The 23,740-nt window shown below is 39.9% G+C and overlaps 1 protein-coding gene across 15 annotated transcripts in view; it reads right to left on the minus strand.

Annotated features, from left to right (window-relative positions):
- Positions 1-244: 244 nt before the first annotated feature.
- tom1l2b (target of myb1 like 2 membrane trafficking protein b) overlaps positions 245-23,740 on the minus strand; it is a 76,326-nt gene continuing 52,830 nt past the window's right edge. For 11 of the 15 annotated variants that reach the window (XM_078240252.1, XM_078240249.1, XM_078240258.1 and 8 more), the window contains 3 exons: positions 15,865-15,921; positions 8,742-8,778; positions 245-8,264 (listed from right to left, as the gene is read on the minus strand). In XM_078240252.1, coding sequence (XP_078096378.1) covers positions 8,113-8,264; positions 8,742-8,778; positions 15,865-15,921 — 246 coding nt within the window. In that variant the 3' untranslated portion in view covers positions 245-8,112. The other 4 variants (XM_078240256.1, XM_078240255.1, XM_078240262.1 and 1 more) reach the window with 2 other exon arrangements.

The raw sequence follows: 23,740 nt of genomic DNA on the forward strand, positions 1-23,740 counted from the left end.
AAACTAGGAGCAGCACCAAACAGCCTTGGCATGGCGTGTGTCACAGGATGTACGCATTACGTGGGCACAGACTCACAGGATCTATGTCTTGTGGTTACAAACGATATGCACAGTTATTGAGTGAAACCATTTCCAGTTCACAAAGGCTCTTGACTCACCTGTAAGTGCCTGCAGAATACAATGAACCAGCTCTAATCACGAGTACCCACAATTAAGCAATGAACAGAATACCAAAGCAAAAAAATAACAGGTACACGCACCAATAGTGTTTATTTGTAACATTACATGCAAGAATCAAGCACTACAGAATTTAAACAGTAGTAACAGTTCAGTACAAACCACACATTCATACAATTTTTACACAATGTGACATAATTCACAAGTCTGTGCAGAAACACAAATTAGTGAAATACCAGGTTATAGACAAATATATATGAAGTATATTCTCATTATGTGGAAACGAAACCCAAAAAAGCCAAAATGTTCATAAATAAATATTAAACTACATTCCTGTGCTGATTGACTAACATACAAGGGTTTAGCTCTTACAGCCTACAAGGTTATGCATTGTGTTATATGAATGTAATTGAAGAGGTCACACTGTTAAGCTCCATAATTTTGAGTTGGTTATATGTTTAACAAGCCTTTACAAAGTAATCACTTCTCTGCAGTACCAACCCAACACTGAATTGCAATTATAATCATGAATCTTACTTGTAACAAACTAGGTTCTGGATCTAAAGATTGGGTTCATTCTTAAATTCATCCCTTTCCATTTACTAAAAGTAGAAACTCAAGAATGATATTTAACCTTCTTGATTTTTTTTGACATTGATAGTTTGACACCCCTTGCACATGTCATCCACCAACAAGGGACCAGACCTATCCACATGTACACCCTGCACTAGAACAGGTTTTATTTGCCAGTCTGAATGGTTAATCATAGAAACCCTACAGTACAGAAAGAGGCCATCCGGCCCATCGAGTCTGCACCGACCACAATCCCACCCAGGCCCTACCCCCATATCCCTACATATTTTACCCACTAATCCCTCTAACCTACGCATCTCAGGACACTAAGGGGCAATTTTAGCATGGCCAATTAACCTAACCCACACATCTTTGGACTGTGGGAGGAAACCGGAGCACCCAGAGGAAAGCCACACAGACACGAGGAGAATGTGCAAACTCCACACAGTGACCCAAGCCGGGAATCGAACCCAGGTCCCTGGAGCTGTGAAGCAGCAGTGCTAACCACTGTGCTACCGTGCCAACCAGGATTAGAAAGAATATCCTCTTAAAATGGGGAAAATGCACATAAAAATCCATGTATAATTTTAAGCTTAATCATAAAAATCAGGATTACACACTTGGAGGCAGTGAGTGTGCACTAAGTGCCACGGGGAGAAGTTAAGAACACGAAATAGGAGTGAGAGTAGACCATTTGGCCCCCAAAGCCTGCTCTGCCATTCCATAAGATCATGGCTGATCTTATAGTGGCCAGAATAATTTCAATACATTGTGGTGAGGAGAGAGATGCGTCAGCTTTTTAGGGGACGGGGAAAATGAGTTTGAGGAGGTAATTGTACACTAGTGTATGGCTACTTCTCATCCTCTTCTAAAGTTTGTTTATTTATTTGTGTCACAAGTAGGCTTACATTAACACTGCAATGAAGTTACTATGAAAATCCCCCAGTCGCCACACTCCGACGCATGATTAGGTATATTGAGGAGCAATTTTAGCATGACCAATGCCTAACCAGCACGTTTTTCGGACTGTGGGAGGAAACCGGAGCATCTGGAGGAAATCCACACAGACACGGGAAGGACGTGCAGACTCCGCACAGACAGTGACTCAAGTCGTGAATCGAACCCAAGTCCCTGGCGCTGTGAGGCAGCAGTGCTAACCACTGTGCCATCATGCCGCCCTAACATATCCAAACAAGTGGAAGAACATATCAGAACATTAGCTTAGGTACTGTGCATTTATACATTTTTATTCATTAAATATTGCAGCATTTTATATTTGTTACCCTACTTTTAAAAATCTGAATTGTTTTACATAGCCTGACAAAGGACAGTTTGCAGTTGGACAACACTTTGCTCAATAAAAAGTATGATTAGATGTAACATCCAAAACAGTTCATCATGTGAGAGGAGAGAAAGTGCTTTTAAATCATCTCAGAACCCCATTCTCCCTGGGAATTCTGTACTATCCCTCAAGTACTCTCAATGGACTCAGTCAAGTTTAGAACGCCTTTAACATTGCCCTGCCCAACTAACCTCAAATTTAGAAAAAACAGCCCCATATCAGCTAACATTTCTAACTGCCTCACCTAGAATTCAAGTGATGTTGTTATTTTACTGGCAGTGGGATAACAGTATAGTGAAAAATGCTGTTGTGGTCTTGTGACTATTTTGAAAAAGGTATCCATATTCCTTTTCCTTATAGCAGTCATTTTCAATTCACCCACCTCCTGTCCTACAGTGCTCCTCCTCCCAAAAATCCAATACGAAACAAAACTTTTCATTCCAAGCTCATTCCCAGGACAACGTTCTCCACTGGGCCGCATTTCCAAGGTTGTAAAAGAACAGTAAAAATAATTTCTGATATTGGTGAATGTTTGTGAGAAAACATGAGTGAACAATTTAGTCCTACATTTACAATGTTTATCTCACATTATCTGTTCATTATATTTAAAATATTTTTTGATACCACTTTTTAGTAATAGATATCCAATCATTATTTGCAGCATCCATAATCCTTGCATCTTAACAGTATCTGCAAATTTACAATAGATTTAATAATGGATAAAGGGTACCAACTCAAAATATGTGTCTCAACAGATCAAAACATCTAAGCAGTTTTCCAAGCCGAAACGCAGGTATAGAAAACCCACCACTGCACACTCATAAGGATCTGTGAAAGTACAATTTCATTGTTACAAAATGCACACACTTCCGACCCATTCTTTTAACAAGCACACGGTTGAAGTGATTTGCAAATCAGAAGGACTTTTCTGCTACTATGCAAGTGGCAACACCTAGAAGGCCTACAGTTAAGGAGGCAATGTTAATTGGGGTCATTAATAATTACTACACCATTTGAGATGACGATCAGATTGGTATTAACAAACACTGTTGATCAAAAGGAGCTTAATGCTAATGTCATTATTACACATCATGCTACCCAACAATGAGAAATATTACATTTTAATTCTATTGCTGCTAATTGCATGTACACATTACTTTTATTTTTGTTACATTAACATGTTTGGCAGGTTTATTAAATTATACATTCCTTATACTACCAACACATTGTCTATTTATCAAAGTATCAGAATTTCTGTTACTGAAAGTATCTTTTTACAATAAATCCATTGAACTGTACATTAATATTCATATTAACAGATGCTAACCCTTTTATACACATTTGAACAAAGTTCCTCCAGGATGGTATAATACTCTTTATCTATATCTGCAGGACTGTTTTTCCAGTTTTTTCTTGCTACAATAACAGAGTGATATAATGTTATAAGAAGGATCTAGATTTATTTTTAAACTCCTGGGCAGCTTCAAGTGATTCAGTACTTAATTCACAAACCAAGCCAGTTTAATCTATCCCACTAACCTGGAAAGGGGGAAGAAACAAAGTTTCTAAATTATCCCTCAGCAAAACCAAGAAATGGAACAAATCTGTAGATAAATGGGAGATAAGAAACTGCACTGATCAGAACATGCCCAAATCCGCAGTTTAACAGATATGGATATTCACACATCGCGATGGGGATTCCTTCTTCTGTTTTATTAGCTTTGATCCCTATTCAAGATGTTAAATCAGGCATTAATGGGAATGTACAAACGCTGAGCAAAGTACATCTATTGGGTCTGGAAAGCAACAAACAAAGCTTCTACCAGCAAAGCCTGTTGATGTTACTTTGGCAGTTTAATTGGGAACAGCTCTGGAAAGAAATCTTATAACTTCCCTTACATATTATAAAAGGTGCTTAATATAAGTAACCACATATCCCACCTTAGAGTTCGTACTTCTATGGTAAAATAGATCCGAAAACTTAACACAAAGCTAAGTTAACAGCCATAGTGTCTAACAGACCAGTACCCGAAACACTGGTATCTCAGCTGTGGAAAACAAAATGACCGGTGAGTTGGACATAACTACATTTTGTCAGTCTTACAACAGTTCTTTATGGGTCAGAGCACTGATCAAGAGAGGTAAAAGGAATTTATTTTTATTACTAAATTTAGCAATTGTGTTGTGAAAAATAAGATCCACAGATTGATATTCCTTTATAAAAAAAGGAGAACATTACTAATTACCTAACCATGTATAACATACAGATACTAACTACCTAACCATACATAGATACATTTACTTGAATTGTAGTGCAAGCCATACACACATTCATCACAAAACCGCATGTATTTATGCATCCCTGGTATTAGGGTGCAAACTCAACAGATGAGACTCTGAATTATTTTTGTTCTACTTTATATTGTTAGGTGTTTGAAATACTTTTCCACAGTAGAATATTTAGAGTTTGAGAATATGTAAAACAATAAACATAACAATTGAAATAATTCAAATAAAAACAAAAAATTGTTGGAAAGCTTCAGCAGGGCAAGCTACATCTGTAAGAAATAATGTTTTAATGACCTTTCAGCAGAAATATTAACTCTTTCTCTTAGCAGATGTTGTCTGATCTGCTGATGAGTGCTTTTACTTTGGATATCAGACACCTGCTGCTTTTCACATTGGATTTAAAATTGTTGAGAGTTTTGTGGAGAAGTCAACTTTTCAAAATAATACTGATAAGTTGGGCTTTTAATGTTCCCACAGTTCATCATCTTGATGAAGCATTTAGCAAACATGGCTATAGGTTAAAAATTGGTTACATCACAATAGATGCAGCACTATTTAATGAGAGAAAAATCGTGGTATACTCTTTACCCACATGCCAGGACAAAAAAAATGACAGTGAAATGGGTTAAGTCAGTATCCTACTATGAACAAACAGAATGCAAAAACAGATCTGGCAGATGCAGTTGGCATGGAGATATAAGTGTAAAGTTGCACTGTTGAATTATTCATGACAAAAACATCATTTGCCCACAACTTGAACTACAGAAACACCAAATGTAAAAGCACCAATGGATGTTAAGTGATTTTCTATACTTAAAACCTGGATGTATTGTGGAGCAGGTGGTGGGTGTGTGTTAAACGGTTCATAATGCTTTAGATAAAGAATGTAGAATAAAAATTCCGTGGATTTTTCAGAAAATACACATATTCAAAAGGCTGAGGCAGTGTTATTCGTTAGAAAAAAACAACAGTGGCTTGGGTTTTCATAGCTCTTTCAAATGTAGGAAAGCATACATTGTGTAAAAAAACAAAAAATTACACCAAGCCAGAGGATGACATATCAAGTCAGGTGACTTAATAGTTTGACAAGTTTCAAGGAGACTCTTATAGAAGTCAGAGAGAAGCAGACAGGCTGAGGAAGAGAATTCCAGAGTTTATGGCCGAGCTGTTTGTAGATCTCAACCACTAATGGAAGCAGGCAGTGTTATAATTTGATTCAAGTAGGACACTGCTACCAAAACATGGTGGGGGTGTAAATCAGCTAATACACTTTCATCTCATTATTAATGAAAACAATTCCACCCTGTTGCTTTACAGCTCAAAAAACTCAGTAGAGGCAACACAAGTTTGGAAAGGATAACATTTCTAATTGCACTGCAGGTCTTTTTCCCATAGTTCTGAGGGGAACATTAGAAATAAATAATACCAATCCTTAAGTTTTACCAAGTATTCCCAATAAGACAAATCTCTAATCACCAGCTGTTAGCAACACAGGTATCGTTACTGCTATACAAAATTAAAATGCAAAACTGGCCAGTGTCAATAGTAAAATGACGTGATGAGTGCTCTGACCTTCCATCTACAGCACCTGCAGCTCTAATTACCATGCCAGTCAACTGGCAAGGTTAGATAAATTTTTGAACAGTAAAGAAATTAAGGGTTATGGTGAGCGGGCGGGTAAGTGGAGCTGAGTCCACGAAAAGATCAGCCAGGATCTTATTGAATGGCGGAGCAGGCTCGACGGACCAGATGGCCTAATCCTGCTCATAGTTCTTATGTTCTAACTCATCCAAGGGATAAATGTATAGCTGGAACAGCCAAAGCATTGAACAAAAAAAAAATAGACAAGTGGTCTGATTCAAGTACCAAAAGAACACAGACTAAAGCCTTTTAAAAAGGCAAATGAGAAGGGATTTTACACAAAACAGAGAAGGCAAATTTGGAGCACAACTATTGGACAAAGACAGGTGCCAGAATCTTAGAATCCCTACAGTTTAGAAGGTTGGCCATTTGGCTCATTGAGCCTGCGCCGACAACAATCCCACTCAAGCCGTATCCCTGTAACCCCACATATATACCCCTTGACACTAAGAGGCAATATAACCACTCAACCAAACCTGCACATCTTTAGACTGTGGGTGGAAACCAGAGCACCCGGAGGAAACCCATGCAGACACAGGGAGAACATGCATGATCCACACAGTCATCCAAGGCCGGAATTGAACCCCGGTCCCTGGCACTGTGAGGCAACAGTGCTAACCACTGTGCCGCCCTCATTTTATCACCATTCACACCGGCGGGATTTTTCCATCCCGCTGCAGTGAATGGAGATTTGGCTGGCCGCCAAATTCTCCAACCTCGCTGCAGCAGGAGCATGGAGTGAACTGCAGATAAGATCGCACCCATGGATACAAGATGGTAATGGTAAAGACAGGGTTTGGAATCAGTTAAAGGGATTAATGTTTGGAATAGTCTTGCAGATAGGAAAATGGAAGATGAAACTCTGGAATCATAATTTAAGAGACGGTTAAATGCTTCAGCAGTAGGGTTTAGGTTTCTATGGAAGAATGAACTGGATAGAATAAAAGGCCTCCCTTAACTTGTATATAACCCAAGCTTGCAGGCGAAAGGTACAAGACCTATAATCTGTTTCCTCCCCTACCAACAAACTCAAAGTAAACATCAGGATTTACATAGACCTGACTACAGGAGGTGGGATTATATCTCAGTGAAGCCTCACTGTGTAAATGGTTATCCTATCTCACAGATGATAGATGTGTTTCTGAGCGGTTGATGAGTTGTTTCAATAATGGTTCCAGGAAAAACACTGCTCCTAGGTGGGGAAAAAATTTCCCAACACCAAGAAACCAGGACTTAACTAAAACAAAAAATACCACACACACACACACACACAACTACTTCAGAAATTGTCATTTAACCACTTTGCAAAAGCATGCACAAGTGGATGCTTGTGCAGCAATCATCATCTTCTCTTGGCTACATCAGGGTTCATCCTGCATTTAATGCACATTTCCAATGCATTTCTAGCTGAAACACATTGCATTTTAGTGTTACACATGTAATACAATTAGTATAGTTCAGCACTAAAATATAGTTTAGAATAAACTTGTGAATTTCTCTAATGTCCCTTATCATACAGAAAACTTATATGATGCTTATTGCATTATACAAGGTGCTATGTCCTAAAAGAACTGAGCTCTGGCCAGAGAAACTAGCTTACTTGGAAATTTAGGGGTTTTTTTAAAATAAGAAAGCACATTTGCTGAAATTTTAAGAATTAACACTTTGTAATAATGCCAGAACAGGCAGTTATTTCAATTCCCTTTGGCAAGATGCATGTTAATCAAGAAGTAGGGTCCTTTGAGCTAGTACTGTTCTAGGAGGTAGTGGCTCTAAACCATTATTTAGTTATGAACTGCAGAGACGTGTTACAAATCCAACGATATATGTGCACAATACATCATTATGCATTATGTGGAGAACGCTAAAAGCCAATAGTTTAAAAAAATGTCAGTTTCAAACTGAAGAGTGCACACCAGTTTATGAATTATTTGGTGGGGGGGGGCAGGAAGAGAATGAAAGGAAATGCACAAAATGCAAGTGCATCACCAGCCACGTATTGAGAAGCCATAGCAAACTGTACAGCAGCAACCTGCCCATTAACAGATTAACAGCACGCACATACATACACCCAAAATAACACACGTCAGTTATAAAGCAAAGAGCGTATCCTTGGAACGGTCTGGTTTCTTTACGCTTTCAGCAGGCACTGCCAAAGGAGTAGAGTTACTGGAGGGAGGGGAAGGCAGATTTGGGACTCTCTCTGCTGCTTTTGCTCTTTCTTCCAAAAATTTATCAAATTCTGGAAAAAAAAAGGACACATTTAAATTCAATGTAAGATTTGGTGTGTTCTTAAAGACAGTTGGGTTTTGTTTTGGTTCAACCTGTAGCCATGCATCAACCCTTGGTGAGAACATGGGCAGCTGACCTGCTCCTATACCACTGCCCCTCGAAGCAGCTGCAAGTGAGCATGGGAGAGTCACCCAGCGAGACTCACCTGTCAGTTTTCCTTCCCTTTGGGAATGTGTTGACTCTGTTTAGCCTCTTTGCCAATGGCACAGCCAAGCCTGTGAACTCACCTCTGTGGAGAATCACCAGAACAGCATGTTGGTGCTCCAATCTCTCTGCCCTCACTGATTATTTCTAGGGTTTATGAACAGACAATATGATAAGAAATCCTGAACGTACACACTAACACTATATGAGGTTAGTATATTAAAAGCTTATCTAAAACATACTGCAAACTACAGCTTATGAAGATACCAGATAAGCAACTTACCTTCACTTGTTACTCCTTCTTCTGCATCATCTCCTTTCTGAAATTAAAAAAAGTCTTTATAACACCTGTAGCTTGCATTTCTACAGCTAAAGGATATCTCATGGATAATAAAATTATTCTACTCCTCTTCCCTCAAAAAAGCTGAAACAGAACAATTACATTTGCTGGAAAAAATCCATAGCAATTTGAGTTGTCTTTTTAACATTTCAGAAGATTACTTCCTTTAGTCTCACCCACTTGATTATTTAGAAAATTCTCTGATTATTTACAGAATGTGTAACAAAACAATGCAATACCAAGAGATTAAATGCAAGCAGGTTCGAGAGATTAGGAGACAACACTGAAATGTGTAGCCACCCAAAAGATGAAAGCTTCTGCTTTTGGAAACCAGAGGGTAAATCCAAATGTAATTTACAATCTGCTATTTTCTTCCACCCAAAAGCACAAAGCAACGTTGTTGGGAGTACAATTGGGAGGCAATGGCCTAGTGGTATTATCGTGAGATTATTAATCCAGAAACTCAGCTAATGTTCTGGGCAGATGGTGGAGATTAAATTCAATTTTTAAAAATCTGGAATTAAGAATCTACTGATGACCATGAAATCATTGCTGATTGTCGGAAAAACCCATCTGGTTCACTAAAGCCCTTTAGGGAAGGAAATATGATCTGGCTTACATGTGACTCCAGAGGGTAACCCTGGAGTCACACGTAAGCCAAGGGTAACTAGGGATGGGCAATAAGTGCTTGCCAGCCAGCGATGCCCATGTCTCACGAATTAATACAAAAAAAATCTGTACCACAGTCCTGCCCAATCCCCATTGAATAAGAGTGTGAGGCCAAACCTGTGGAGATTGGAGAAATCTCACTCCTGATATTTCCACGACGTGCCTGAAGATTGGAAGGTGGCAAATGTTGTGCCTTTGTTCAAGAAGGGCTGCAGGGAAAAGCCTGAGAACTACAGGCCGGTGAGCCTAAAGTCTGTAGTGGGTAAATTAGAATCATAGAATCCTACAGTGCAGAAGGCGGCCATTCGGCTCATTGAGTATGCACCGACAACAGTCCCACCCAGGCCCTATCCCCATAACCCCATATATTCACCTCACTAATCCCTCTAACCTACGCATCCCAGGATGAAGGGTCAATTTAACATGGCCAATGCACATCTTGGGACTGTGGGAGGAAACCCAGGGAGAACATACAAACTCCACACACAGTAACCTAAGCTGGGAATCGAACTCAAGTTGCTGGCGCTGTAATGCAGCAGCGCTAATTAATATGTGCCACTGTGTCACCCAGTTGTTAGAAGATATTCTGAGAGACAGAATCTCCAGGCATTTAGAGAGGCAAAGATTGATTAGGGACAGTCAACATAGCTTTGTGAGTGGAAAATCATGTCTCACGAATTTGATTGAGTTTTTTGAAGGGGTAATCAAGAAGATAGATGAGGGCAGTGCAGTCAACGTTGTCTACATAGACTTCAGCAAGGCCACTGACAAGGTACTGCATTGTAGGTTATTGCATAAGGTTAAATCTCATGGGATCCAGGGTGAGATAGCCAATTGGATACAAGATTGGCTTGACAACAGAAGACAGAGGGCGATTGTAAAGCGTTGTTTTTCAAACCGGAGGCCTGTGACCAGTGGTGTGCCTCAGGGATCGGTGCTGGGTCCACTGTTATTTGTTATTTATATTAACGATTTGGGTGAGAATTTATGGGGCATAGTTAGTAAGTTTGCAGATGACACCAAGATTGGTGGCATAGTGGATAGTGAAGAAGGTTATCTAGGATCACAATAGGAACTTGATCAATTGGGCCAGTGGACCGATGAATGGCAGATGGAGTTTAATTTAGATAAATGTGAGGTGATGCATTTTGGTAGATCGAGCCAGGGCAGAACTTACTCAGTTAATGGTAGGGTGTTGGGGAGAGCTATAGAGCAAAGAGGTCTAGGGGTACAGGTTCATAGCTCCTTGAAAGTGGAGTCACAGGTGGACAGGGTGGTGAAGAAGGCATTCGGCATGCTTGGTTTCATTGGTCAGAACACTGAATACAGGAGTTGGGACATCTTGTTGAAGTTGTACAAGACATTGGTAAGGCCACACTTGGAATACTGTGTGCAATTCTGGTCACCCCATCATAGAAAGGATATTATTGAACTAGAAAACGTGCAGAAAAGATTTACGAGGATGCTACCAGGACTTGATGGTTTGAGTTATAAGGAGAGGCTGGATAGACTGGGACTTTTTTTCCTGGAATGTAGGAGGCTTGGGGGTGATCATATAGAGGTCTATAAAATAATGAGGGGCATAGTCAAGATAAATAGTCAACATCTTTTCCCAAAGGTGGCGGAGTCTAAACTAGAGGGCATTGGTTTAAGGTGAGAGGGGAGAGATACAAAAGGATCCAGAGGGGCAATTTTTTCCCACACAGAGGGTGGTGAGTGTCTGGAATGAGCTGCCAGAGGTAGTGGAGGCGGGTATAATTTTGTCTTTTAAAAAGCATTTGGACAGTTACATGGATAAGATTGGTGTAGAAGGATATGGACCAAACACGGGCCATTAGGACTAGTGTAATGATAAAAACTGGGCAGCATGGACAAGTTGGGCCGAAGGGCCTGTTTCCATGGTGTAAACCTCTATGACTCTAACTAAGGGAGACAAGATCAGAAATTCGGTTAAATGCTGTATTTTGTTCAGATCTATATTGAGAAACTATTTTAAACCAAACTATGCATAAACCATTCCAAATGACTTTTTCACTCCAGGGCAGGTTAAATATTTAAGTGTTTATTTGTGCTCTGTGCCAGTGGGGTTACAAGCAGCAACATAGGCTGTTTCTGTGCCTCACTCACTAGATGGAATTTTACTGCCCTGCCGCCACGGGAATCGTAGCAGGCAAGGGGCAGAAGATGGAAAGGTCCGTTGACCTCGGGTGGGATTTTATGGTTTCGGGACGAGCGAGGCCGTAAAGCCCTGCCCACTGTCAATCATGAGTCTCTTTTTCACCACACCACCCCCCCAAAAATAAATCAATATATCCTTGTTATATTAGAAACTTTTAACAGAATGGAATACCTTGGCAATAGTTTTAGGACATCAGTCTAATTATGTCAATGATTAATCACCATCAGTCTATAAACAACTGATGTAATGAGGAGAAAGGTTTTCACTTGGATCTCAGCTTGAAGTGAGGTGGTTCTAATATTTTCCTCACGTACAGACAATGATGTCAGATACAATTCATATCACAATTATTGAAATCTATGGAGTACACAGCAACAATATTTGATGTTTTTTGAATGTCAAACTATTAAGTATGTTCATTAAGTATGTTCAAAGCTGAGATAGTGATAAGATTGGAATGATTTGTTTAAAAAAAAATAGTAACCATGAAATGGGGAGAGTGAATTAAATGGAAAAGGAAATTGGGATGCAAATAAATCAGGGCACCAATGGGAACTAACAAATCAAATCTAGGTACACAAACCTCTGCATTCAATGAAGAAATACAAGAATGAGCAAAGATATTCCAGAAACAAAACTGATTCAAAACAAAAAGTATTTTATCAACTTGAATTCCATTGATTAGTTCTGCCATTAATTATTTCACACTTGAGTCTAAGATTGGTGGACATATTGCCCTTTTTTGCTCCCTTAATATTTCCTGCCAGGCTAAGTAGTTCCTGTGGGCAAGACAGCAGATAGGCTGTCCATTCCCAAGCCACAGTTTTAGGTCTTCAGCATAATTACAGCTATAATAATCATCAGTCTATGAGTATAGAATCACTCGGTCCATTGAGTCTCTGTCGGTGCTTTCAAAACGCAATTCAGTTACTCCCACCATGTTGCACTTTGTCCACATCTCTGCAATTGCTTCTCTTTCAAGTATTTATCCAACCACCCACATCAGGTAGTGCATTCCAAATCCTAACCACTCGTCACGTAAAAATGTTTTTTCCTCACCTTACCATTGTTCTTTTGCCATTCAATTATCAGCCCTTCAAATATTCCTTTATCTAAACCCTTCAGGATTTCAGTAGCTCCATCAAGTCTCCCTTAGCCTTCCCTGCTCCGAGAACACTGCCAGCTTCTTCAGTCCATCCACATGAATGTCCCTTATTACTGATGGGATACAATATGTGGGGGATGCCTAAAGAGACACAAGTGGCCTCATCAAGAAACTCTGTCCCAAAGTTTTCCCTTCTCTCTTCCCCAACATGTCTGCCCCCCATTCCCCAATAGAGATGCACCCAATCCTCACTAAGGATTCCTCTACACCAGTTTGTCTGGACTTTGGAATGTGTGGAAGATGGTGTTAGTCCAGGGAGAAAAGGCAGAGATCAAATCTACAATTCACCATTTTATGATGCCACAACCAGAGATTAGATCTATAATTGTGATTAATCTTCCATCTCTGCAACCTGCAAGTTCCCTCACAGGTTGTGCACAATTTAGCTCCATCATGTTACCATGTGTGCATGGTGGTGCAAAGAAATAAAGACCGTAAGACACAAGAGCAGAAGTAGACCATTCGGCCCACCAAATCTGCTTCACCATTCAAGAGATCATGAATGTTCTGATATGATAATCCTGGAGTCCATTTTACTGCCTTATCTCAATAATCTTTGATTCTCTTACTGATTAAAAATCTATCTCAGCTTTGAACGTACTTAATGACCAGTCTCTACAGCCCTCTGCACTAAAGAATTCAACTGATGCACTACCCTCAGAAGAAATTCCTTCTCATTTTTTATGTCTTAAATGGGTGACTACTTGAGATTATAGCTTCTCGTTCCAGTTTCTCCCACAAGAGGAAACAACTTCCCAGTATCTACTCTGTCAAGCCCCCTGAGGATCCTGTATGTCTCAATAAGGTCACCTTTCATTCTTCTAAACTCCAATGAGTAAAGGCCCAACCTACTCAAGCTCTCCTCACGAGAAAATCCCTCCATACCCAGATCAACCTAGTGAACCTTCTCTGGACTGCCTCCAATGCCAGAATATCTTCTTAGATAATGGGCTGCAGACTTAAACAAAATGTCGGTGTACTTCAAAGATAATTAAGAGAGACCTTCTTTATGACATATCATCTGGGAGCCATCCATAAAATATTACTTCCCTGGACAAAGTTGCAAAAGAACTTTTGCACTTCAACTTTCCTTCCTATCCCAAAGTGTGCAACCAATTTACAACTGAGGTGTAACTTTATTCTGATTAGAATTAATGTTTAATAAAATTCTAATCAGAATAAATATTTCAGTGTGCATTGCCTTGGACAGAGAACAGATTATACTATGAACCACGTAAGATAACTTTAGCACATCTATTCTTCTAAAATGAATCAGACTGCAACAGAAGATATGTCAACACCACAATGAGATAGTTATTCTTGGAATTAACAACCCCTTGATTTAACTCACGTGATTACCAGCTCAACGTTTGTGATATAGATATTTTTTCAGAATCCACTTTCCCTATCCTATACCTCCGTGGTACAACTTCTTCCTGGGATACAATTCCAAAGATGTCAGGAACCCTTCAGTACCTCAACCAATTGGCAATACTTCATGCCTCACTCCATAAAGTGAACAGAATTGGCTATTTCATTTTTATTTTATTCATTCGTGGGACATGGGCGTCGCTGACTGGTCAGCATTTATTGCCCATCCCTAGTTGCCCTTGGGGAGTAGTTGAGAGTCAACCACATGGTTGTGAGTCTGAAGTCACATGTAGGCCAGACCAGGTAAGGACTGCAGATTTCCTTCCCTGAAGGATATTAGTCCTTTCTGACAGTCGACAATGGCTTAATGTTCATCAGTAGATTCTTAATTACAGGTTTTAAAAGTAAATTGAATTCAAATTGCACCATCTGCCATGGTGGGATTTGAATCCGGGTCTTCAGAACAATAATGAGTTTCTGGATTAATAGTCTAGCGACAATACCACTAGGCCATCACCTCCCCTTCATCATGGAGTGCATTAGACCTGAACCTGATCCTATTTTCAATGAACTGGCACATAAGTGCCCTTTCTAGGGGTCGATGGATAGGAGTCAGAAGCAGAAGCCCCATCTGATCCCCAACCCTGGGGTGCTAGTCAACTCTAGCTCCCGACAGCTCCAACAGCTGAAATCTGAATCTATTTTCTGATCTTACTGACTCCAGTTTAAAGGTATGCAAGCACAATACACCTCAGATCAGATAAAGTCGCTCCAATTAGATTATGCCAGCACCTCAAGCCTCTGTTGATCTTTTTGGTACAATGATAATTTGGCAATAAATCACCATCTTTAAAAGGACTTTATCTATAAACAGGACTTTATTTAGAAAATAATGAATCTATACAATAATGATCTACACAATAAAATCAGGTGGGAGCACACAAAGTGCAACAAAAAATTGTTCTGGCATGCTGTTTTTGTGCTTCAATCACTGTGTCAATCTTTCTCTTCCACCAGGTGGTGGAACTACTTTTTAAAAAAAATCAACAAATCTCTTTTATTTTTGAAATTTTCAATGCAATGTGTTATAAACATCTTGGCAGTAGTTTTGGAAAATTTATCTAATTATGTCTAAAATTAGTCAAAGTCAATCTGTGAACAGTTGATGCTATGAGGAGAAAGAGATTTTCACCTGGATCTCAGTTTGGAACAAGAGTGTTATAATTTCTTTCTCTCTCACAATGACAGCAGATTCAATTTATGTCACAGCATGTTTTAATGTCGAGGAGGTACACAGCAAGACTCATGGATGGTTTTTGAATGTCTAATTCTATAGAAGCGACTTGTGCACGAGTAAGATATACACACACACACAAACAGGCAGACATTCCCTCCCCCTATAGATAGCTGGCTAAAATTCCAGCAGGTGGCTGGATATCCCTTTGCAAATCAATACCTAAAGAACAGAATGTAATTCAAACCATAAGTCTATGTATTGCACGTTCTAGTGTGCTTCAGTTCTTTGTTTAAATACAGGGTTAGGTAGAAGTACCATTCATATGTAATCATTCCTGATTAAACAATTTGGGGGGTGGGGAGGGAGCAGGAACAGAGAGAGAGAAAAAAATAGTACTGAGAGAACTTCAAACCAAAGCAAAACAAAAAGCAAAAAAGCCCCTCACCACATCAGTGCTGAGCCATTCTTCAACATCGTCCATGATAGACTGTGCGACAGGAATCTACACAGCGATGGGAAAACCAAACCAGACAAAGTAAACATAACATAAAAAAGAAAAAGAAACTTATAATGGGAATGCAAAAATTCAAGATCCATAAAAAAAGACAATTCACAGAAATATAAAACAGCAATAACAGAATTCAGAATAATGAAGATTTAACAATGAAAATGGGTACATGAACCAACTGAGGGCACCTTGTGGAGAGAAACAAAGATGACCCTCAATAAGGAGTACACTGGAGAAAACATTACATGGCCACTTTTTAAAAAAAAGTTTTCTTCAAATCAATAAAGAATGGTACGTATATTTTGAAAAGCTACTCTATTTAGATGGCTACCATCATATTGGAAACAGCACATTGAATGGGAAGTGGGATTGTTTCGTCAACAATCCATGGGGTTTAGCTATGTTGAGGGATATCAAGTCTCCTGCCTTCATTTTGATGAGCTTTGTAGAGTTGTATCATTGCTTGTATCTTTATTCCAGAACATAGCGTTGGTATGTGTTCGTGGCTGTCTGATACTCTGAGTTGCACATGGCATTGTATTATAAGGTTACTCAGAGGTGCTGTTTTAAAGAAAATATGGGTGATACAGCATTTTAGGGTTCAAGCAGTGAGCCAGAGAGTGTATGGGATGCACTTTCAGAGCCCTATATAGTGAGTTTCCAATGTGACCCATGATGTTAGGTGAGGCATGATGGCGCAGTAAAGCACTTCCCCATAGAAATGGTGTATTGCTGATTTTTAAAAAAGCAACAAATTAGGAGATAATGAGTGATTTTCCGACCTTGCCACACCCGGCACAGATCCCGGAGAATAGAGTGCGGACCTAAAAATTGGCTTTGTGCTCGTGCCAAACAGTTTGCAATCATTCCAGTCCCCCTCTAATGGCACAAACCAGATCAGAGTGTGAGGCCGATTGGCATATTTAAAGTAGCATTTGAATATGCATAGCCTGTTCAACATTGGATTCACTTAGCTTCCAGGACCTTCCGACCTTTGGGCGTGGTGTGAAACAGACGAGAATCACTCCTGGTCTCCACTAGCGGGTGGCCACACTGGGGGGCTCGGAAGCCATTGAAGCCCTTGGTGGTCAGGGACATAGTCGGGCAGTATCCATCAGGCAGTGGCCTCTTCATACATTGGCAATGCCCATTGGACAACCTGGCAGTGCCGTTGTGCTAGGGCAGTGCCAAAGGGCCTGAGTGAGGGGGACATGTCAGGGGACCCATTGACAGGGCCCCAATGCCAGAAATCTATGTTAGGAAGGGGCTGGGGAAACATGCCACCGATGTGGGGTCCAATGTTCATGGGGGGAGGGGGTCTCCCAGTACACTGAGATCGGGGATCGCTTTGGGAGGGAGGTGGTTGACAGGGTTCTCAACTGCATCCAACCCATTGACCAAATGCAGACTGGGTGACTGCTTTGCTGAACACCTTCAGTCCATCCGCAAGCAGGATCCAGACCTTCCTGTTGCTTGCCACTTCAACACACCTGTCCTCCTGTCCACATGTTCATCCTTGGCCTTTTGCAATGTTCTAGTGAACCCCAACACAAACTGGAGGAACAGCACCTCATCATCCGATTGGGCACTTTACAGCCTTCCAGACTGAACATTGAGTTCAACAACCTCAGAGCATAAACTCTCCCCTCCACCTTCACCCCATTTCCATTTATTTTATTTCATTTTGTTTCTTCTTTTCATCTTATTCATCCATTTTTATCATCCTTCCTTCTCACTTCCATTTTTCCACCTCTCTGTTCCAGCTCTCCTCCTTGCCCCCCCCCCCCCCCCCCTGCCTAATTCTCAGGCAGTCCCTTAACCATCTGTATCTCTGTTCTGCCATTCACACATTCTGATCACTTAATGGATACTTTTAGCACCTTTCTCAGCATTCTTCATCCTCATTTACATTTGCTTTGTCCAATTACAGCGCCCCTTCCCCACCCACCTCCCTTGTAGTATAAATCTCTGCTGATTTTCTTTGCTCTTAGCTCTGATGAAGCGTCATCTAGACTCGAAACATTGGCTCTATTCTCCCTCCACAGATACTGTCAGACCTGCTGAGATTTTCCAGCATTGTGTGTTTTTGTTTCAGATTCCATTGAGTGGATTTGTAAACACTGAAAAATCAACCTACAAAAAGGATATTTTAGTCTTCATTCAATTGGTGGCTTTAGCCAGACACATTTAAATTGGAGAAAACAGTAATACGTTCTTGCAAGTATGACATTCACCTCGCATATATAAAAAGGGACAAAAGACAGCACCAGATAGAAAATTCAAAAGGCCAGTGAAACAGAAATTGTCACTACAAAAGAGTTAACATTTTTGTCCCATGTTTACAGACCACACAAGTTTATAACTTGTATGAACACCTTCTGGAGATGGTAACTTTTAACACAGCTGTCACTTTAAACTAACCATGCACGAATGTTATGTTGAATGACGACACATACAGACAATGATATGCACTATTCCATTGGTCAGAAAGTGTATTGCATGCACTCATGATCCTCATATAGCGAGTTTCCAATGCGAGCCATGTTAGGTGAGGCGTGATGCAGGAGTAAGGCACTTCCTCATAGGGTATCAGACTACCAAGAGTTATGAATTGATTTACACCCCATCACTCCTCACACCCTTTCCCTGACTTCTATTCAGTTTCCTTCCTTAGCTACCTGCTGTTGTTAAGAGATTTTCACCCAGATCACCAGTGTTTCCCAGCTGGTAAAGTCACCCTGTCCTATTTTTGTTCCCTTCCATCTGTGTAGCAATGGAGGAAATTGGGAAACCAGCAGAAGAGGAGATGAAACATATCCCTGAACTTGGCATGCTGGTTCAGAGCGCCACCCATGTAAACACAAATTGAACCCAGTAGTGAGGAAATAGAAACTGGGAAGTGATCTTTGCTGCCCAAGTCAATGAAATGTCATGCAGGTCATAGCTTAAAGCTAGAAACAAAAGTACATTTTGAATGCTGAATGCATTTGCTCTTAGAGCATTAAAGTTAGATTACTTTCTTTGTCACTCTAATAAGGTAGTCCAAGCAAAAGTATTTGCGACAACTTGACATTAGGACTATGCAGCATTACAATTTTAAATTCAAAAGGTTCAGAAAATGGATGTAAGAATTCTGATTTTCATATATTTAGGCATAATTCAAAAGGCCAGTGAAATAGAAATTGTCACTACAAAAGAGTTAACATTTTTGTCCCAAGTTTACATACCACACAAGTCATAATTCCATTAAAAGCTTGGCCTTTTATTAAAGCACATGTTTCAGATTTGTAAGGATTTGATGTATTACCTTATTTATACAACATCTTTCCTTGCCCTTTAATTTTCTGCTCTTTTCAATGATGGTTGCTCCCAGACACTAAGCTCCCAGTGGCCCTTCGTTAAGTGTGAATTTAGGCATCAAGTTTTGGCACATTATTCTGCAATGGAACATATCAAACAGGAACAGGAGTAGGCCATTGACCTGCCCTTCCATTTAATGACATTATGGCTGATCTTCTACCTTAATGCTATTTTCCCACACGATCCCCACATCCTTTTATGTCATTGGTATCTAGAAATCTATAAACTTCTACTTTGAACATACTCAAGGACAGCCTCCAGAGCCCTCTGGAGTAGAGAATTCCAAAGATTCACCATCTTCTGACTGAAGAAATTCCTCTTCAGAGGAAACTTTTTTTCTCTATTCTGCCAAGCCCTGCAAGAATTCTGTATACTTCAATTAGGTCACCTACAGGCCCAGTCTCCTCATAGGACAATTCCACTGTCCCAGGGATTAGTCAGGTGAACTCCTGCCATGTTCAGTATATCCTGCATTGGGTAAGGAGATCAAAGCTGCATACAATACTCCACGTGTGGATTCATCAAGATTCTAAACAACTGCTGCAAGATTTCCTTACTCCTGTTCTCAAATTGCCTTGCAATGAAGGCTAACATACCATTTGCCTTCCTAATTGCTTGTTGCACTTGCACGTTAAGCTTACAGTGACTCAAGAATATGAACATCCATGTCCCTTTGGACATCAACACTCTCATCAATCCCTCCCTATTTAAGAAATGCTCTTCATTTTCCTACCATAAGTAATAGTTTCACATTTTTCCACATTATATTCCATCGGCCATGTTCTCGCTTTTCTAAATCCCTTTGAAGCCTTGTATCAGCAAACTTAAACATTACATTTGGCCCTCATATCCAAATCATTATTATAGATTGTGAACATATGGGCCCAAGTACTGCTCCTTGCGGTACCCCACTGATCACAGCCTGCCAACCTGAAAATGACCAATTTATTTCTACTCTCAGTTTTCTGTCCATTAACCAATCCTTAATCCATGTCAGTATATTACCTCCAATTTCATGTGTTCCAATTTTGCTTACAAACTTTTGTGGGACTTTATGGAAAGCCTTCTGAAAATCCAAATACACCACATCCACTGGTTCTCCCTTATCTATCCTGCTAGTAACACCCTTCAAAAGCTCCAACAGGTTTGTGAAACATGATTTCCCTTTCATAAATCCATGCTGACTCTGTCCAATCCTACCATTATTTTCGAAGTGCCTAGTTATCACATTCTTCATAATAGATTCTAACATATCCCCTACTCCAGATGTCAGATTAACAGGTCTGTAGTTCTATGTTTTTTCTCCCTCCTTTCTTAAGTAGGAGAGTAACATTTGCTACCTTCCAATCCACAGGCACTGTCCCAGAATCTGTAGAATTTTGAAAGATGATCATCAATGCATCTGCTTTCCCTACAGCCACCTCTTTCAATACTCTGGGACATAGATAATCAGGTCCAGAGGATTTATCAACTTTCAGTATCATTAATTTATCCAGCACTATTATTTTTTTTACTAATACGGTCCTCAGTCTCCCCAGTCCTTTGGCACCCCAATATTTCTGGGCAGTTCTTGCATCTTCCTCCGTGAAGACAGGCACGAAGTATGGGTCGAGTTCTCTGCCATTTATTTATTATAAATTCTCCATTCTCTGCTTGTAACGGGCTCACATTCTTTACTGACCTTTCCCTTTTTACATATTTATAGTCCATTTTTATGTTCCTTGCTAGTTGACTCTCATATTCCATTTTGATTCTCCTTTGTTGAATGATGCCATGCAAACTACGGCATCATCAACTACCATTTCAGCTCACACCAGCAACTACATAGAGCAGAAATCAAACTTGGGAGTGCCTGGTCCATACAGTGTAAGATACAGGCTGCTGCATTTACCTACTAATACACTATTAAGCCTGTTACTGCCTTAAGAGAGGCTCATTAAATTAATTCAAAATTGTGGACTTGAGTGGACCTGATCTACTTATGCTGGCCCACAGAAGGGCACTTCCAATGATTTTATATACACTTCTACACAACACAAGGCTCTGCCAACACCAATAAATATCCTTTATCCGTGGATTCATCAACAAATTCAGCTGGTGTTCACATTGCTCTGCCTATTTTTCTCAGCATGAAACCAACACTGAATGCACAGTTACTTTACTCAGACAGCTTTGGAAACAGAAGCAGTTACATTTACACCATCAAAATCAAGAATAAGATTTGGTTGTACATCAGGTTCACTGCAATCCCTCCTGTATTAAGGAAATACAAGGTCTTTGCTTGCATGCTGGAACTGGCCCAGATTCTATTTACACAGATGATTATGAAGATTGATCTTTTGGCAAGGAAACAAAAAAAAGTCCAATTTAAATTATACTGTTGAATTGTGAAGCACTCAGGATCATTGAATAAGGAGCAGGAAAGAGCTGAGAACTAGAGAAGTTGAGGGTTATTTAATAATGGGTATGAGGTAGGTAAAATATCTGGGTCATAATCATACGATACAGAATTTAATACAGGGGAGAAGAGAGAGTTTGCAATCAAATACAACAAAAATAATATCTTTCCTCAAAATTGAGAAATGTTAATTATTGTGACAATGCAAATTATCAATTATTTGTTTGCTTCTAGGACCTAGACAAATCAGCAAGTGCAACACAGTTAATGAATACTATGTTAAAAGGAATCTTATTAAAATACATTCCAAACTGTATAGTAAAAGACCAATTTATTTGTTACTTAAATCAGAAGAGGACGACTGCAATTACTACACAAGAAAAATAAGGAGAGCCGGATGCGCAGCACTACACCACCTCACGCCACCAGAAAAATATACTACATTTCTGTATTTTCTGCTGGCTCATCAGCACTGAATTGTTGATTTTTATTATGTTTCCAAATATCTAGAGAGTCAGATAAGAGCTTCAGTTTGTCAGGTTTATGGTTTTACCTAATGCTTAGTGCACATGGGTGAATAACACACGGCTTTCTGCGTTTCAGGTATTAATCCTTTCCTTAGAGACCACAAGGATTGCAGGTTTAGGGAGTCAGGTGGTGCTAAGACACACTGTTGGAATAAGGTGAAGGAAAAGTGACTTGGTAGTTGGCCTTTAACCTTGAAATGCTTGACATTGACACAGGGTGACAAACTGTAAAAAGTCTTACACTCAAGTCTTGCAGGTCAAGACTGTAAAACTGTACCCTAAAATGGAGAAAACACAGGAAAATGAAATTTCCATTTCCAAAACTTGTGCATCATAGTTTTCTCTGGGGGTATTGAGTGATTTCCAAGACCAGGACAAGCTGTATTTTTCAATGGAAGAGCAGGTATTAGCTGATCTAAGTAGAGAAGACTGTACTGTACTTCTCCAGTACAGTGCAAACTTCAACATAAAATAGGTTTAGAATAATACATGTTATACTGTAAGGATACACTCTGGTCTGGTCTTTTACTGTGCAGTGTTGAATCAGTAAGGGTGTGGTTAGGCGGGCAGGGGGTATCGCAGGTTGTTTAGCAGATCAATGTGGTGAAAGCTCACCATTCCTTGTGTCATGAGCCACTTGTCTATAGGCTCGAGGTCTGGATTGTCAGTTTTAATGTTCAGCTGCATCTGCTACAGAACATTCCCACAGGCCCAGTAGTCAAAAAAAAAAATCAGGACAAAGCCAAGAAAGAGAAAGAGAAATCCACATCAGATTACTGTAGAATATTTTTCAGCACACCACTACGATTTTTTAGGCAAAAATAAATATTTGCACAAAAAGTAACAACTTTTATCTCGAAGGTAATAAAAGTAATGGATGGTCATGAATGGATTACAAAAGGTTATTTGTTGCCTTGAAGTTGATGAGGTCAAAAATAAAGAACCTCTTATTTGCCTTAGTAATATTCCTAAACCATCATTTATATAGCATATCCTGGCAAAATGATTAGTTTAGCAAGATTCGGTGCGAAAACTGATTGGAGTAATAATCAGATTATATGGTCAAACAGAATAACAAACTCGGATACAAATGTATGCATGTAAGCACCAGAAACAATGCAAATTTGTGCACTTGAACGCAAGTCCTTTCCATCAATGTACATTTATTTAACCAAGAAGCATGTTACCAAATCGTGCCTGTACATTTCAGCAAAGCAGCTGATATATGTGTGATCTAGGATATTAAAAGTCATATCTGAACATGGTGGTTAGCACTCCTGTCTCACGGACCAGGGACCTGGGTTTGATTGCCGACTTGGGTCACTATCCGTGTGGAGTTTGTATGTTCTCCCCGTGTCTGCGTGGATTTCCTCCAGGTGCTCCGGTTTCCTCCCACAGTCCGAAAGACTTGCTGGTTAGGTGCATTGGCCATGCTAAATTCTTCCTCAGTGTACTCGAATAGGCGCCAGACTGTGGCAATTAGGGGATTTTCGTTGCAATGTTAACGCAAGTCTACTTGTGACACTAA

This window comes from Mustelus asterias, chromosome 23 (genome assembly GCF_964213995.1).
Source record: "Mustelus asterias chromosome 23, sMusAst1.hap1.1, whole genome shotgun sequence".
NCBI classification, from domain to species: Eukaryota; Metazoa; Chordata; class Chondrichthyes; order Carcharhiniformes; family Triakidae; genus Mustelus; species Mustelus asterias.